Below are 18,143 nucleotides of genomic sequence, written 5' to 3' on the forward strand. Positions count from 1 at the left end.
AGAATGTTGCATGGCAGTGGTTTGGATGAAAACCACCTCACATCCATAATGCAAAAAACAAAAGAAAGAGCATGTCAAAAGTGAAACTAAGAGGTATAACTATCAAATTATAAGCAAGAGAAGAGAACTACATGTCGCGAAGCGTTTTCCAACTAGAAACAGGGAAGGTAAAATAGATGAATTTGCACTCACACAATCTGTGCCACCTACAAAACACGGCTGAAACCGTACTCACACAATCTGCCCTGTGATAAGTCAAACAGACATCTTCAATGAACATATTCCAATATACAGAAACTCCAAAATCCAAAAACCATAAATCCATAGTTACAACAAAATTCCAAGAATGCAAATTGACATGATTCTTTCTTGATTTTACCCCTTCCAACCCCAAAATAGAAAATTTTCAAGAAAAGAACGAATGTCACAGGAAAGCTAAGAATCACATTCCATCCCAATAAAATTCTTCATATACCACAATTTAATATAACCCTGTTTTACTACATTCTTCAAAAAAAAAATTAAAACCCTAACAAAAGATGATGAATCGATATAAAAGAACAATCAAAACACAACAACAATATCAACAACCATAATTCAACCAAACTATAATAAAATTTACCAGAATTTTCATTATTTCGAAAATAAATTATGACCTTTCAAACCCTATATTTCTTAATAGTATTCAATTAGAAAGGAAAAAACAAGATTTATTATGAGAACAATAGTACCTTTTGTCTCTAGTTCAGTAGTCGCTCGTACTTTGTAGCCGCAAAGGGTGTGTTTTGTGTGCTCTCTTCCTCTTGCTTGGTAAAAGTTCTTAATGGTAAAAGTTTGTGTGAAAATGGGAAGAGGAAAAGATGACAGTCATTTTGGGTGAAAAAAACGCAAAACCCTTTCTAGACTAATTAACAATTAAAATTATTATTTTTTAAATGATGTAATTAGTTGTCAAGCAATACATTTTTAACTAAGGTTAAGTTAAGCAAACATTAAGGGGTGAATGTTTATCTTTTAAACGTTAGTGGGTAAACGTTAAAAAACCCCAAACGTTAGGGGGCAAATGTATGCTTAACTCGTTGTATATCCCCCACAAAAAAAAATAGTGAGGTATATCCCCATAAAATGCCCTATTATCCTGGCATATCCCCGCAAAAGACTCTAAAGATTGGATATACCTTTCTCGTTTTTCGATTAAAGATGAGTTGCCCTTCCAGACTATAACCTCGTGTACAAATCATGACCCTCGAAGTGACCCTTGTGAGAACTGAACTCCCAACATCAAGATTGAAGGACATAATCCCAACCACTAGTCTAAACTTAGCTTGGTTGTGAAAATTGATAATGAAGGGGGTACCGGATATTAAACGTCCACAAACTTAACACGTATAAAATCACGAATACGTGTAAAATGAAACCAAATAAAAAAAAATCAAATTGTTATTTGACACTATTCATCACTCAATTTTATTATGCTATCTCATATCATTATATAAGAAAAAACATAATTAAGTGAGGTATTGTTAGACTTGTCGCGAGCGAGGATTCTAAATATTAAATTGTTATAATTTTTATTTACACCAAATAGGAGATATAACGTATCGGCAAATGTGAAAAAGCAAATGATACAACTAAAAAAATACAGAGGTAGTATTTATGTTAAGTACTACCTCTGTTTTTTTATTGTTCTTACTTAGAACCTTGATACTATTCATATTTAGAGATAATCTTCTCAATTTTTTCAAATTATAAGAAAAAATATAGTCATGTGCGGTCTTGTTTGATTCGTCTCAATTAGTACATTATGAATATTCAATCGTTATACTAATATATAATGAAAAATATTTAAGTTCAAAGATGTGCATTGAGAGATATGCACAGGACAATGAGAAAGATTGGGAGACATACACAGAAAAGTAAGAAAGATAAATAAAAAAAAAAAAAAACAACTAAGGAAGTATAGTATTATGTTTTTGAATGTCCTGAATTTGCAAGAAGGTGTTACTTATATCAATTATTGTCTAATACTTCCTTTGCTTCTATATAAAATTATATGTTTTTATCCCTTCAAAAAAAATACATGTTTTTCTTCGTTTGGAAGTTGTATGTTAAGTTTGTTTTTTACCTCATTTTTGCTACTTTCAGAAAAAACAAGAAATGTTATGGAAAAAAAACAAGAGCTCATTAAAGTTCGTAAAAAAAAAAAAAAAAGAAAAAAAGCAAAGTTTAGAATGGTTAGAAAGAATAGATAATATAAGTTATAAGAGAATATGGTCAAGAGACGTAGCCCAATTGCCCTATTTTCTTTTATATCTGTTTTAAAGATGCGTCTAACTCAAATGGTGCAATTGTGAAGGGGATACTTTCAAATATTTACTTCTATTTTTATTATTAGTTTAAAATATGTTGTAAGTAATGAAGATAGAAGTTAGATTCAAATGTAAATAAGGGTATTTAAAAGTTATATTGTTTATTGAGTGATACTTTTAGGTTTATCTTCAGAGAGAGCTCGAAAACTCACTAGTTACATCAACATCCATATATCAAGTTTCGTAATTCGTAAAGAGTAACAATTTTTTCGTGAATACTTATATAGGAATATTATGTTCCTTCTTCAGCGACTTAGAAAACCCTCAAGGTGGCGAGTTACCAATTTGCATGTGTTATCTCTATTATATAAGGGAAGGGGGGAGCTATGATATCCTTCAATAAATTTACTTAATTACCCCTTAGTAAATCAACTACTCTACCAAAAAAAGATGAAAGAAAATCAAACTCATATATAGCGTAAAAAAATAACAAAGAAAATTATATCAATCAAATATTTGATCAATCAATACACAATCAAGTAGTAAATCAAAAAGGGAAATACAATCAATTAACAAAGTGAAATGATTTAATTAAAACAAAATACTTTTTTGATAAAAATATAAGAAATCCTTAATAAATCTGCGTAAATTTTTTTATTGCTCATCAGTTTTAACTCTAAAAATATTAAAGAAAGTATAAATAAAATAAATAATAAATGACGGGTTTGGTTAAGTGATATAGGCTTAATCAACAAAATTGGCTACCCCAAAAAATATGTCTAATATTCAAAGTTTACCTTTGTTGATGCCCAAAAAAGTTATAAATTATGTTTTAAAAATATAAGACATGCATCGCGTGCATCAATTGCTAGTAGATTTATAGTGATTCTCTATGCTGCTGGGCTCTTCTCTCCTTAGTTTAATTCCATCAACAACGTATGAAAGTACCAGGCCATCATTAGCTTGTTAGTAGATCAAAGCCTCCCTTCCCCTTTTTTCTCTCTTCTCTCATCTCTTCCACAAAACCCTAATTTTCAACCTAAGGGTTATCGCTATCCTTTTGGACGCTGGTATTTTCTCCTCTTGTTACTAGTTCTTTTTTTTATGTTAATGTTCCTAATAAACTTCATTCTCTCTCTATGGAGAGTTTTTATACCCGTATATTAGGTCATATCTACCCATATAAATTATAAATCTCTCTCCATGTAAAAGTTTGGAGACTTTAGTTCTGATCTTTTGTGTAATTCAAAAGGTTGATTTGTTGGTCGAAATTTGTGCGGGGTTGCAACAAATGTCAATACTTCGTTTACAATCACTTGAATTGAATCCAGTTATATTTCAAAACTACAGAATATCGACAGACCCCCTTGTAGAAGGTTGCAGACGAGGATTTTCAGAAGTGTTAGATTTATTGAATGATTGTGGTTTTATCATATTAGAATTGTATTTATTTCATTTTGATATGTATTTGTTTAGTTTTGACTTCTATAGTAAATGTCGCGTGACTTTGAATCAATGAATTATTTTTAATTTTTTTTAAAAATACCATCATTAGTTTTGCGTTTCACATACAGGTTAACAGCGTCCTAGGTAGTTATTATAGATTTGTATGTCACGTGTCATGTGATCATTTGTTATTACCCAAGATATATATATATCTCCTTTTTATTTTTCTTTTATTTAAAGAACCTTCAACATGTAAATTAGATTTTAAGGGTGGGTCGTGGTGAAGCTCAAGACTGATAAAATAGCAATAAAAAAAAATTGAATTAATATATTGCCAAGAAAATAAAAATTGAAACTTCAAACTCTTTCAATTTGGAAATCATTAAGGCCATTTTTAAAGTCCCAACTTAAAATAAATGGACGACAAGGCACAACCAAATAAAAGTTGATGAAAAAAGGCTTCACAAGTCCAAATATAATCTTTTTAACTAGTACTTAAAACCTATAAATTTTACTCATCATCTAACCACTATCATACAATATATATTATTTAATTTTCAATAATATGATCCATTAATAATTAATGATAAGTATATATAAAAAAGTTAAATACATAATTTGCGTATTTATCATTAACTAAATTAAATGCACAATGATATTTTTTTTTAAGTGTAAAAATGGAAGATATTTCATATAATTTAAGCAAAATTAGAGGAAATTACTAAAATAGATGAAAAAAATATTTGTCCGAAATATTGTAAAATGGGTTTCTATTTATAGACTCGGAAAGATAGAGCCATTGACATTTTTTTTACTTTGTATTTTTAAAAATATAACCTTGCAAATTTTGCAACAATTAAAATTTCAAACCCAGTCAGTAAATGACACTTGACAGCTTACAACTAGCGCTGACACGCGTGTCTGGTGCCAATCGTAGGTAATTTATTTTGGATTTGCGTCAGTCAAAACACATCGTTTTGACTTGAGCTATTTCACAACTCTAACCAAAACGATATCGTTTTGTTTGAGGGAAATCCAAAAAAATGCTTTTGAAAGATCAGAAAGGGGTGTTATTAACGCCTAATCGTCAATTCACTCATCTCAACCCAAATTTCTTCTTTAATCACCCCATAATCTTATTTTTACTCATGATTAAGGGACCGAAAAATAAAATTATGTACAATCTTTATTTTCACTCATGAATAAGGGTGAACACAATTGTTAAACACACAATACAAAATACAAACAAATCAATTACGTATTTTTAGAGGAAGAAATCAACTATACCGAGTATACGCTCATCCTACAAGTATGTTAATGTAATAACATTATCATGCATTGTATAATTGTACATGTATCACCCCGAAAACCAAACAAGTATACTTTTTAAAACAATTTGTGATTTTGAGTAGGCCTTTGGTAAGACGGTCTAACATTAAGCTTAACGTCAGACCAGTTAACAATAATAACTAATTGAACAAAAATGTATACCAATCTAATCACGACAATATAGTTCAACAATACTTGGATTGAGGTTCGAATAACTAGAGTATTTCGCCAATCCTTGGTCAGGCATTAACAACTCTTGAATTAATATATGTCAGTACGTCGCTCAACATAATCAAATCTACCTATTGCAACAAGCCTCTAATGAATATGATCTTTCGATTCTAATTCTTATTAGCTAAACATAACTCATGATATTGCGCAATTACATGAATTGAACAACCATAACAAATCAACATGAATTATTCTAGTTCAATCTAATTATCGAAGAACATCCAACCACAATCTAAAAGGTATAAACATGGCTTCCCTCTCTAAGCCCTATAAATAGACTACTCACTCATGATAATAATAAACTCAATAAACATAATCAAAGTAAAAGAATTCATTAAATTAAACTAAGTAAAGAAGAATACCGAATGATTGAAGAACAATGAAAAGGAAATCAACGATTTCTATCTTCAAATGTAAAAGTTCATACAAAACTAGAGAGAGAAAAACTAAGTGTTTAGCCCTAAAAATGTAGAAAATAAGATAGTCTAATCGAAAATACTAAAAATCTATTTATACTTTTTACAAAACCGGCTAAAAAAGGCAAAAAAACCCGTCTCGAAAAACCGCCCGGTCGAGCGACGGTGATTCAACTTCTACGACAAAAAAGTGAATCCGCCCGGTTGGGCGCGCAAGCGATTTTGGATCTTTTCTTGCCTGATTGATCGGGCTAACATGCCTTGCATCCTAGTGAAATTTTTATTTCGCCCGGTCGACCGGGCGGGAAAACTGTAATTTTGCGTCAACTTGTGAACGTTGTATCTCTCAAAATCATTGGAAAGATCTTGAAGTCTAGTTTCCAACCCAACTGGAATTTCTTGATTATTAATTTTTTTTTATCAAAAGTTATGATCAAAATAGTGAACAGGTGTCAGTTTTGATACTTCTTTCACTAACTCTTTGCTTCATTCTAACTCGAAATTGTCCCAAACGGACGCATTTTGATCCTTGTGCAAGATATCTTCATCTTCAATGATTAATAGGATTGATCTTAGGTAATCATAATCAATTTGCATCAAAGTAACCTGAAAATCATCAAAACACGCAAACGGGGAGTAGGCAAACGGGGAGTAGTAGAGCACAACTTACGTAATTCATGCCATTATGCACCTAAATGCTCTAAAAGGAGTTCTAAACGCAATCAAAATGCATCTAAAAACTATATACAAATGTGACATATCATGAACCAAACGCCCCCTAAAGGTTTAAGTGGTATCAAAGTTGGCTTATTCCAGGATAATCCAGTGGTTAACTTATTAAAAAAAGACTGGTTAAAGGTTAACTTATTTTTAACAATTTTTCCAATATAAAACACCAAAACATAGGTTTATCATACAACTGATCAAAGTCTGTCGAACCTGCCAGTCCGAATAATGTCCGAGCATGTTGCAGATTTTTTGAGCCCGATTACGGGCCTTTTTTTTTTTTTTTTTTTTGATTTGGGACGGGTTTCGGGCAAGCAAAAACTAACTTTTTAATCTAAAATATGACTTGACTTGCTATATTTGGTCCGAAAAAGTGAACTTTGGACAACAAAAATTGACCTGTTATGCAGATCAATTTTTTAATAATGGCGGTTCGGCCCTATTTTGATCACCTCCAGTTTATCAACGAGGATTTCCCTTAACAAATTGTCCGGCCCAGCCCGGCCCATTGTAATTGAAAATCCTTAACTCCATATCCATTTTGTAATGGACTTGAGAACAAGGCAAACATATAGTTGTGTTGTGTTTGGCACCATACAAACACAAACTTTTATCCTCTCCATCTTCCCTTCACTTCAATTCACTCTTTGCTCCTTTTCTGTTTCTTCCTCTCACTCTCTCTCTCTCTCATCCCATCTTCCAAATTTGACAACCATTTTATCTGTAGTTTCCTCATTTCTCTTCTTTTGTTCTCACACGTGTGTAATTCTTGAGCACCAGAAGTTTAATGGAAACTTGACTATCATCAACTTCTCCTGTTTTGGGATTTCTGGAGTTTGACTGAATGAACTCCCCATGCCTTTATTAGGTTCTCCCTCTCTCTCTCTCTCTCTCTCTCTCTCTTTCTCTCTGTGTGTGTTTCTTCTCCTTCGCTATGTGTTTTTTTCTTGATAATGTTGATAATGAAGTTCAGTTTATATGACCTATGAAATTATAATTCATATTATGAAGATAGCATATTCAATTAGTACTAATATTCAAATGGGCAATTAGGCATATTTGGGAATTTGTAGGGAAGTCGTAAATTTTAATTAAATTGTACTTCTTCCCTTCAAGTTTGGATTTTTGTTTGGATTTAATCTCTGGGTGAGTTGAGTAATTGACAGCATAAAGCTTAGGGCTTGTTATCGCACTTTGCAAAAGGGTGATTTCCATATTAGTAGTTCCATTTTTGCTAAATCTTCAAGTGAAGTAGTCACTTACAGACAAATTAACAATTTAGGGTGCAGAATTTGTGATAATGAAGCTGCTTCCAAGTCTTGCCAAATCTCTTCTTGGGAATTTGTGTCTTTGTTTGTTTTGTTTTATTGTTGCCATACTTTTTACAATTTGTGATGCTTTTGGCTTCTCGTGGTCTTTAATGGTTGGAATTACAAGACATTATGCAAGAAATTTGAACAGAATAACTAGTTCAGGATAATACTTGTCCTCTATAGTATCAATTCAATATCTGTTATTCCGAAAACAAGCAAAGTAAACAGAAAGGACAAATAACCAACACATAGATCTATGTGGCTCACCAACAATGTGTTGGATAATCTGTGTCTGGAGGAGGGAACACATTTTATTAGGTTATGAGGGGAGAGAGTACATATTGCTGAATAAGCGCCAAATTCTAGTCATCCCAACAATATCCAATTTCCATTTGAAAAATCTGTCTGAATTATAATTTGAGATATGTGGAATCCTCTTTGTTGAAGACATATCGATAGGTGTTAGAGCATGTCCATTACCTTTCAGTCTGCTTGGGCCGTTCTATAGGAATATGATTGTCATTTGTTTCATCTACAATTGCAGAGAATGCAATAAGACACTAGTATGCTAAGTTGCTCATATCGTTCACTATGAGGGTCCATTCTCTCTGTCCAAAATTCAAAAAATGATAACATATACTTCATTTAATGGAGTAGTGGAGGGAGGTGAGAAGAAGACCACTATTATAAAGGTAATTTTAGTACATTCGGACTGAATTTTATTATATATATGTGTTGGGTCAATGTGTCCATTTACTCCAGACGAAGAGGGAGAACATTGCTTATTAATAGGTTATAATTGATAGGATTTACTTATTTTCCATAGATTCCTTCTGTTTGAACCACCTTCACCATGCTAATCACCTATCGTCTAAATTACTCACTTCTATTTCCACACGAGAACTTAGAGTTACTGTACTGCACACTTGAGTTCTGATGTCAGTTTGACTTTTGTTGAATAATTGCTCCTACTTTTACCCTCTCGCCTGTGAAGTAAATCATCGCACCCTACGGTCTAACCAATTTGGAGAGAATCAATAGATTCCTTTTCGAAAGCGATTCATCCTTCCGGAACGCATACTCTTTTTTTTTTTTTTTTTTTTTTTTTGAGAAACTTAAGGTGTCATGTTTGATACTAATCAAGTCTTAATTATGATAAATTATGCCAGATATTGCTATTCCGCAGTCTTCCTTCCAGAACTATTTGGAGCAATCAAGGGTGCAGCCATCTATTTTTTGTAATATACACAACTCTTGTCTGTTACAGCATGAGGACAGATGGGCATCATTTCGAAAGGCCTTTCAGAATTCAAGAAACTTAAACTTTAATTCAAGTCATTTTCATAAGAAATCGCACCGTAAGTTTTTGGTTAAAGCTGTCGCCACTCTTGAACCAAAGTGTTCTGTTGAAAGTAAAGATGCGGAGAAGCAAAGCAATGTATTGTCAATTACCATCGAATCACATGGAGATTCAGAGGAACTTGATGAGAGAGAAAAATTGAGACGTATACGGATTTCTAAAGCAAATAAAGGAAACACACCATGGAACAAAGGCAGAAAGCACAGTCCTGGTAAATTGCTGTACATCAGCAGCCTTCCTTTTTTTCTGATATGGAAAGGGATACTGAATATTGATGATTGCTTTGGTAATTTACAGAAACTCGCCAACGTATCAAGGAGCGGACAAGACTTGCTATGCAAAACCCTAAGGTGAAGTCATGTAAGAATTAATGGATTATGTTTTTATGTTTGAGGGCAGCCATAGATGAATAAATTAATAATAACCGGAAACCTTATCTAAGTTTAATCCTTTGTTATGATAAATGATCAAATTGCAATTTTTGGTTATCTCATCCTTTTACTTGGTAACAATTTGATCTTTTGGATATTGGTCGATCCATCGATGGTGCTGAACTGCATCTTAGTCCCTTTAAACTACTTCACTTTTTTGGATATAGGAAGAAGACTAGCTTAAATCTTAATCAAATGATTGTCATATGTTTTGTTGTTTCATCCTCTACTTGCCGCCTTATTGTCTGATTTCTTCGTTTTACACCCCATAACATAGTTGGATGTATTCAGGTTTGTGATATCCTGCCATCGCATATTTGTACTTTTTTAAAATTTTCAAAATTAGGAACTTCTGTCCGTCATCCTTGGACATAAGGAAATCTATTGACAGCCTGTTCACATACGATGGTTCCTGTTTGTCCTTAGTCCTCTCCATTGTTCTGCTCAGATGCTGATCATAATTTAAATGAATATTACAAGATTCATATTAATGAGAATTTATGTTCAGGTGAAAATGAAGTTGGCAAATATTGGTCATGCACAAAGGTGGGTCCAGATCAGGTCCTGTTCTGATTTCTTCAAGTACCCTATTGTAACTTTGTCTTAACCTTTATAATCAACTAGCTTCCCTCTGTAATGTGTATGCGCTTCTTGCAGTCAAGAGACAAGGGAAAAAATTGCTGCTGGAGTGCGGATTGGCTGGCAAAAACGTCGTGAAAAGCTATTGGTTCAGGAAACCTGCCTCTTTGATTGGCAGCACATGATTGCTGAAGCTGCTCGGAAAGGTCTTGAAGATGAGGAAGAGTTGCAGTGGGATTCCTACGAGATCATCAATGAGAAATTGCAGCAGGAGTGGTTGGCTAGCATTGAGTACAGGAAATTGACTCCCAGAACCAAAGGTAGCAAGAGAGCACCAAAATCTCTTCAGCAACGGAGAAAAATTGCTGAGGCCATTGCTGCTAAATGGGCGGATCCTGTAAGCTTTTGTCCTAATACATAAAAGCATATTCATCCCTTTTGAGTTTTTTAAAGAGAAATTATGTGCTGCCTATTGTCCTAATCTAGAGTATGGATTATGGAATGAAGTTCTTGCTCGAAATTTGAATTATCTGCTTAAGTGCTGCTTTTCTGCTCAAATGAGATCTTGTTCATCTAACGCAATATTTTGGTATTTTTATTGTCGATGCTCTGGCTCAATTCTTAACTTTAATCACCGTTCAAAGTTTAGAAACAATCTGATCATTGCTTTGGTACAACCATTTCTTGCCTATGAGACCAAGTTGTGTGTATTTGACGAGCTTTATTGAGCTATTTCCTTTTTGTTTAGCATGCATTTTATTATCCTTGGCTTTTTTTTACTGTTTTTGCAGGAATACCGTTCGAGAGTGACTAGTGGCTTGGCTAAATATCATGGAATACAAGAGGGAGCTGAGAGAAAGGTAAGAAAGAAATCGCAGTCCCCAAGAACTCCTAAGAAAAAGATCAGCACTGCAGAAGGGTCCACTGCATCTGAAATAAAGGGAAAGACTCAACAACCCAAGCTGAAGAAGAGAACCACTCCTAAGTACAAGGATCCTTTGGCAAATTCCAAATTGGAAATGTTGAAGAACCTCAGGGCACAGAGACTGGCATCAGAAGCAATGAAGAACGAAGCCTTGGAACGAGCAAAGTGAGCCTTGTAGCTTTTACAACTTGCCCGTCTCTCTTTTTTGGTGAATTTTTTTTTTCCTGCTTTTTTTCTTCTCATTATGGTAAAAAATAAATACAGGCTCCTGATAGCAGAAGCAGAGAAGGCTGCGAAGGCCCTCGAGATTGCTGCAACGAGAAGCCCAGTTGCTCGAGCTTCCCTTATTGAGGCAAGAAAGCTCATCCTGGAAGCTACTCAATCTATTGAATCAATAGAGAACGAACAGATTACATCTGTAGATGATCTGACATTGGGGCCACAAAATCATGCTCAGAAGAACGAACATCCCCTCACAAATGGCGGATCGGTGCAAAAATCTGATGGCCAAAATCCAGATAGCAGTGTCTATAAGATGCCTATGCTGGAAGAACTAGACATGAATCACCATAAAGGGGTGAATGGCACCAGCACTGGGTATGTACAAAGAACAAGGAGCCAACATCCAGATATTGATTACTATAAGATACCTATGCTAGAAGATATGAACGTGAATCACCCGCTTCCAAGACAAGTTGGTGGGTATGAGTTTTCAAAACTTGATATTGGGAGTTTCATGGGTAAATCTGAGTTAAGAGAGCTCATTGATCAACAACTTCTGCATGAACTAAATGGTGCGACCAAATTGAATGGTATCTCTTCGCACGACCACATAACAAAATTGCAAAATCATGAAGAACAAGTACCTCCTGCTTCTGCAGAGACCGTTACCAAAAAATGGGTCTGTGGAAGACTGGTTGAAATAGGGGAAGGTGAGTGAAAATACAGTGCAAATTCGGTAAAGTTATCATGAAAACTAGTGTTCCTTCAAAACTTCAAGAGGAGAGCTAGCAGAGAATGCGGGAGATCTGAAGGCGCTCCAGGTAGAATTCTTGTTTAAGTAGGCGACCAAGAAAAATTTACATAGCACCACATTTTCTTTTGTATTATCCATTGGTTATTATTATTACTGTAGTTTGAAGAATTTTGTAGTCGCAGGATCATGATTGTATATGTTGTATTGGACGAAATAATTTGGTTCGAGATAATCTTCTTACTATGCTGGTGGTTTTTTAAGCGTACTTGCTGTATATACCCAAGTTAATTAAAAGCCACTGTAATTAGACAATATCAGATTACCACTCTTATAAGAAAAGAATAATTGCCAAAATCTAAAATGCATAACTACACTTTTATATGTTAACTAGCTTTTAACCCGTGCAAAATGCACGGGAGGTTTTATATAGATATGATTTGGTCACGTGCATAATCTATGTGTTTCATTTTGTTTATTAAGTAGTGTTTTTATTATTCCAATTTATCTAATTCATAATTATTAGAATCCAAGAAGTTAAAGTTGAAGATTATAAAATGTAAAATTATATATCACGATATTTGTTACAACATTTTAAAGTTTGAAAATCTTATAATTGTGATATATAAATTGATAAATACGTTATGAAACAATATATACACATCAACATGCACATAAATTTTTTGTTTTATAAATTTAATATTTTAGGATGGTTTCGTAAAATTATAGTTTGAATATTAGCTCGTGATTTAAAGTTTTTATAATAATATCGTGTATTAAGAATACATTTTAAAATCGGTTTTAGACTTGTGCCACTTGCACAGGAAGTTTTTGTTTTAATAAATTTAAGATTTTATATTATCTCTCCTAAAATCATGGTGGAAGTATTTAACCCGTTAATCTATAAAAATGATAATATAAAAATTAAGAATGTAAAAAATGAAACATACATATAAGTTTGAAAAAGTAAATTTTAATTTGCTATTCCCATATACAGGTTTTCTAAAGTATGAGTGGTCAGCTATAGGAAATCAATGGTTGAATTCATGATTATTTACTTACATAGAAGAAAAAAATTGTTCAATACTTTTGAATTGGTATGAAATACTTTTGACATATTATTATCAATTTCAATGATTATAGTCAATGCTTTAAGATTTTAAGAACTCATGAGATAATTCTATCTAAATTTTAAAACTAATAATATGTGTTTTAAATTTTATGATCTTGTATCGAGAGTATTAAATGTGGCTATGACCCGTATGTTATATAGTTATGATTTTTGTAAAATGGCCTTGATATCTGAAAATTTTGCTCATACTCTTAAACTGGCAATATAAAATACTTTTACATGTTTCCATCAATGTTATTGACTATACCGTCCGTGCTTTTAGACTTTGAGAACTACATTAGAACAATTCTATCTAAATTGTAAAACTAATAACTTGTGATTTAAATTTTATAATCTTGTGTTAAAAATAATTAAAACCTGGTACGGTGAATAGTTACAATTTTAGGGAGAAGTGCTTGTTATTGTAATGATTACTTAGCTTGTGTTCAATCAATTCTTGTATTAAGAATAATTAAAATTGCCTTATGACCGGTACATTATACAGTTATGGTTTAAAGATGTATGGATTATATTATACAATGAATATTAACTATACGATTTTCGTAACTCATATAAATATACTATCTAGTATTGCAAGTGTTCCGATTAAAATATAATATAATTTTCAGTTATTAAAAGATTTATGCATAATATGATGTAACTGATAATTTTTAGCAAGAAATCGTAGTGATTTGATTGTGCTTTTTAATAGTATTTTATTGAAAAACGTGAATAATAAATAAATGGTGACATATATGATTTTCGTTTTTAACAATTTTTTGAAAAAAAAAGATAGATAACTGAGATCATTTCCAAAAAAAAATAAAAAAAATAAATTCAAAGTCCTTTTTCAATTTTGAATTTCAAATTTCAACAATTGTAAAAATTACAGCTAACATAAAAATATTAGCTGGTGATTTAAATTTTATGATTTTGTATTTAGAATACTCGAAAATTAGCTTGCAACCCATGTGTTGAACTATGACTTATGACATTCATGTTATATCCATGTTATATTATACAATGTCAACGATCCTGGAGTATTTACTAACAATGTTATATGAAAAACTTTTTAGTGCTCGCAAAGGTAATATAATAGTGTTATATCCTTGTTATATCGTACAACATATATTATGGTAATAACTAATAATTAAAGATGTAATATAATTTTGGAAATAGTTTCATTTTTCTTTGCTCAAGTTAAAGATTTTTTTTAAAATCTCTATTCTCTTCACGTGGCTAAAATAATTTTGCTTTTAGATAAATATATAGATTACTCATACTTTTAAAATAATGTTTGCTTGAAATAGTGACACTTCATTGTTTCAATACTTGGAGAAAATATTTTCTAAACTTTCCTTATAAATAGTGTAGATATCATATCATCATACAAATTTGGTTTGGTCAAATTATCTATATATATTTGCCTAATGAAATGTTTTAAAAAACATGGTCCAAAAAATTATACCCTAATTTTATGTAACTAAGTTGTTAATCTTATTTTTTCTTTAAAATTAAAGTCTTTCTACCCGCATCTACTATATAACTTTGTAGATAACAATATTTATAACTTAAAATATACCATTTTCCCCCTTTTGTTTAAGTGACGTTATATTAATCGATGCAATGGATTAATGTATTATGATTTTTGTATTGATGGAGCAATGAACTCAGCAAATGGTATAACAATATTTTATGATCATTTGAGACTGATGGACATGAACTCAAGATGTAGTATTATGATTTTTGTATTGATGGAGCAAATGATTTAAGGATGATAACAAATAATTCTTCCAATAAATTTCCTTAATTCTTGTACATAAATCTTTTATATGTTTATTTGCTTGATTTAAGGATGATTATAATACTCTTTCCAAATAAAGAGGATTGTAATTGATTAACTTAATATTCTTTCCTAGCTTTAAATATTATGGCACACGCCTTAAAGTAATATGCAAACGACACATAAGCAATAGATTTCCTCCAATTTACACGTGGCATATGGATTGTGAGAAGGCATGAGAATTTGACATTTGGCGAATTAATTGTGAGGGTGACACATAGGATTTATGTACCCAGCTTTATATAGATATATAGATAACCATATACTAACATAAAGATTGAGTTCAGAGCTAAAAGCCCGAGTTCAGAGCTAAAAGCTTGAGTATTGTTATTGAACAAAGAAAATATTTATAGTACATATAGTCCTAACTTAAATAGAACTAAGAAATAAAATCCCAAACAAAATATATTATCTAACTATAATTGGACTAGGCGATATATTAGGAGTCATAAATGTTTTTTCATGGACTATCCCAATGGCAAAAAGGGATGGAAATTGTTTGGTGTAGAAAATAAGGAATTTTTAATTCCCACGACGTGAATTTTTTTGAGGATGTTTTCCCTATTGCAACTCCTAACGATACAAACATCAACCCAGCAAAAAGATTCATTATGTAAATGAGAAAGGTAATCTATCTCATCATGCTATCAAGTATGAATGGAAGCCAGTGAGATGTACAGATTGTGGAGGGTTTGGGCATAATGCAGAGGAATGCAGGAAGAAAAGGATTGAGGTGGCAATGAGGAAGATACAACCCAGGAAACAATGGATTCCTAAGGTTAATCAACCAATGCAAGGGAAGCAGACTACAGTTGGACCTTCCAGGCTTGATACAATAGATGAAAACCAAGCTGAAAATACTGTAGTAGAGGTTGTACTGGGTGAAGCAGGGGGTGGTGAAAAAGGAAGCTCTGAGAAGGACACATGACAAATAAAGGAAAAAGAGACAGGGGCAGTAGAGAGACAGGAGAATAGACAGGATGGCAAGGAGGATAAGGGAAATGAAGAAGGGATCACAAACTTAGTCTTGCCTGATCCAGTTAGTGAAGGAACATAGGGGGGTAATAGGGACATTGGTCCAAATGGATAGCATTGGATTTTGGAATGTGAGGGGCATAAATAGCCCTCAAAACATGGTGATATTAGTTGGTTTTTAAATCATCATGTTTGTGGCTTGTTTGGACTGTTAGAAACAAGAGTGAAGGCTGGCAATTTTCGTAAAATGTTTCCTAGAATTTGCAGCAATTGGAGTATGGTGACAAACTACACTTGTCATAAAGGTGGGAGGATCTGGTTAGTATGGTTACCTAGTAGATTTGTGGTGGATGTTATAGTAAGTCATGCTCAATTGATACGCTGTAAAGTGTTGGATAAGGGCACATGGAAGATTTTCTAGTATACTGTGGTTTATGGGCTTAATTCTGCGGAGGAAAGGAAGCTATTATGGAGAGTATTGGAAACTATTAGTAGGGAGATTACAGGTTCATAGATTGTATGTGGTGATTTCAATAATGTGCTACACTTGAATGAAAGAATAGGCTCCACTGTTACATTAGATGAAGTGGAACCTTTTAGAATGTGCCTAAGGAGATGTGGGTTACAGGAACAAGCCAGTCAAGGGCCTTTTTATACCTGGTCCAATAAACAAGATGGTGAAGACAGGGTGTTCTCGAAGATTGATAGGGTGTTAATGAATGATAGGTGGGAGGATCAATATGGTTCTTCAATTGTTACCTTTTATCCTGAAGTAATTTCTGATCATAGTCCATGTGTGATCAGATTTGATCACAATATAGTGGCTAAGCCACGTCCATTTAAATTTTTTAATATGTGGACTATGTCTAGTATGTTTCTGGAGGTGGTGCAGAGAGAATGGCATATGCAAGTAGAAGGCCGTGCTATGTTCAAGGTGGTTACAAAGTTGAAAAATTTGAAGGAGTTGAAGAAGCTGAATCTGGACCAATTTTCATATATTGAACAACAAGCTGATGTTGCAAAGAAGGAGCTGGAGGCTATTCAGGAGAGTATTCATGGAGACCCTAGTAATGTGGAGCTGCATAAAGCTGAAGAGAGGGCTAGAGAAAGGTATAACCTGACTAATAAAGCTAGAATGAGTTTTCTGCATCGAAAAGTGAAGAATGAATGGATCAAAGGTGGAGATGTTAATACAGCATACTTTCATGCTTGCTTGAAGAAAAGAAGAGGCAACAATCACATATGTCGAGTGAAGAATGTTCAGGGTGATTGGATGGAAAATCAACAGGAAGTGCAAGCTGCATTCTTGCAGTATTATGAGATGTTGCTTGGACAAGAGGAGATACTTCCTGCAAAAGTAAGCTCAATTGTGATAAATGCAGGGAAGATGCTTAACATGATCAGAAGGCAGCAATGTGTAGAAGTGTTTCTAAAATGATCACTGAGGCTGATGGGTATACTAGTGGGTTTTTCAAGAAAGCATGGCAATGTGTATGAGCAGATATCACTGAGGCTGTCCTTGATTTTTTTCAACTCAGGTAAACTACTAAAGCAAGTGAATGCTACTACTTTGTGTTTAATACCTAAAGTAGAGCAACCTATAGATGTTACTCAGTTCAGGCCAATAGCTTGTTGCAACATTTTGTATAAGGTCATTTCTAAAATGATCTGCAGTAGATTGACTAAGGTTCTGCCCAATATAGTGAATCAAGTCCAGAGTGCCTTTGTGCAGAATAGGAAAATACTTCATAATATTTTCCTATGTCAAGACATTATGAAGCAGTATAGAAGAAGAAATGGACCTGTTAGATGCACTATCAAAGTGGACTTGAGAAAGGCCTATGACTCTCTAAATTGGGCTTTTCTCAAGGAGTTGTTAAGTGCTTTGAATTTTCCATCAAAATTCATTAACTGGGTGATGGTTTGTGTCTCTTCACCTGCTTTCACACTGAGTATAAATGGAGGGCTATGTGATTTTTTTAAGGGGAAGAAAGGCATTAGACAAGGGGATCCTATGTCTCCTCTATTATTGTTTGTGCTAGCAATGGAGTATTTCTCTAGGCTTATGTGTTTGATGAGTAAGAAGCCTCAATTCTCCTTTCATTCTAGATGCACTCAGCTTAAAATCAATCACTTGATTTTTGCTGATGACCTCATGTTATTTTTGCAAAGGAGA

General features: G+C 33.1%; 2 protein-coding genes across 3 annotated transcripts; both read left to right on the forward strand.

The window, feature by feature from the left end:
- Positions 1-7,030: 7,030 nt before the first annotated feature.
- Positions 7,031-12,284, forward strand: LOC104895876 (uncharacterized). 2 transcript variants are annotated; one of them, XM_010682515.4, is made up of 7 exons: positions 7,031-7,325; positions 8,940-9,341; positions 9,428-9,480; positions 10,070-10,122; positions 10,219-10,537; positions 10,932-11,230; positions 11,330-12,284. In XM_010682515.4, exons 1-7 carry the CDS (start codon positions 7,313-7,315, stop codon positions 12,003-12,005), a joined length of 1,815 nt encoding a protein of 604 aa, XP_010680817.2. In that variant the 5' UTR covers positions 7,031-7,312; the 3' UTR covers positions 12,006-12,284. The 2 variants fall into 2 exon arrangements, with proteins under 2 accessions (XP_010680817.2, XP_010680818.2); XM_010682516.4 differs by having other exon boundaries at positions 7,032-7,325; positions 10,070-10,107.
- A 4,284-nt stretch (positions 12,285-16,568) lies between these two features.
- Positions 16,569-17,405, forward strand: LOC125498865 (uncharacterized). The gene has a single exon (XM_048647170.1). The coding sequence runs from the start codon at positions 16,569-16,571 to the stop codon at positions 17,403-17,405; it is 837 nt and encodes a 278-aa protein (XP_048503127.1).
- Positions 17,406-18,143: the final 738 nt, after the last annotated feature.

Source organism: Beta vulgaris, chromosome 6, assembly GCF_026745355.1.
Source record: "Beta vulgaris subsp. vulgaris cultivar EL10 chromosome 6, EL10.2, whole genome shotgun sequence".
In the NCBI taxonomy this organism is placed as follows: Eukaryota; Viridiplantae; Streptophyta; class Magnoliopsida; order Caryophyllales; family Amaranthaceae; genus Beta; species Beta vulgaris.

What these genes read in the sequence shown, in the direction of transcription:
- LOC104895876 (XM_010682515.4), top strand. An exon ending in CTGCTAAATGGGCGGATCCT is followed by an intron (nt 10,538 to 10,931) that starts GTAAGCTTTTGT and finishes CTGTTTTTGCAG; the next exon opens with GAATACCGTTCGAGAGTGAC. An exon ending in GAAGCCTTGGAACGAGCAAA is followed by an intron (nt 11,231 to 11,329) that starts GTGAGCCTTGTA and finishes AAATAAATACAG; the next exon opens with GCTCCTGATAGCAGAAGCAG.
- LOC125498865 (XM_048647170.1), top strand. Translation starts at nt 16,569, where the DNA reads ATGTGCCTAAGGAGATGTGGGTTACAGGAACAAGCCAGTCAAGGGCCT.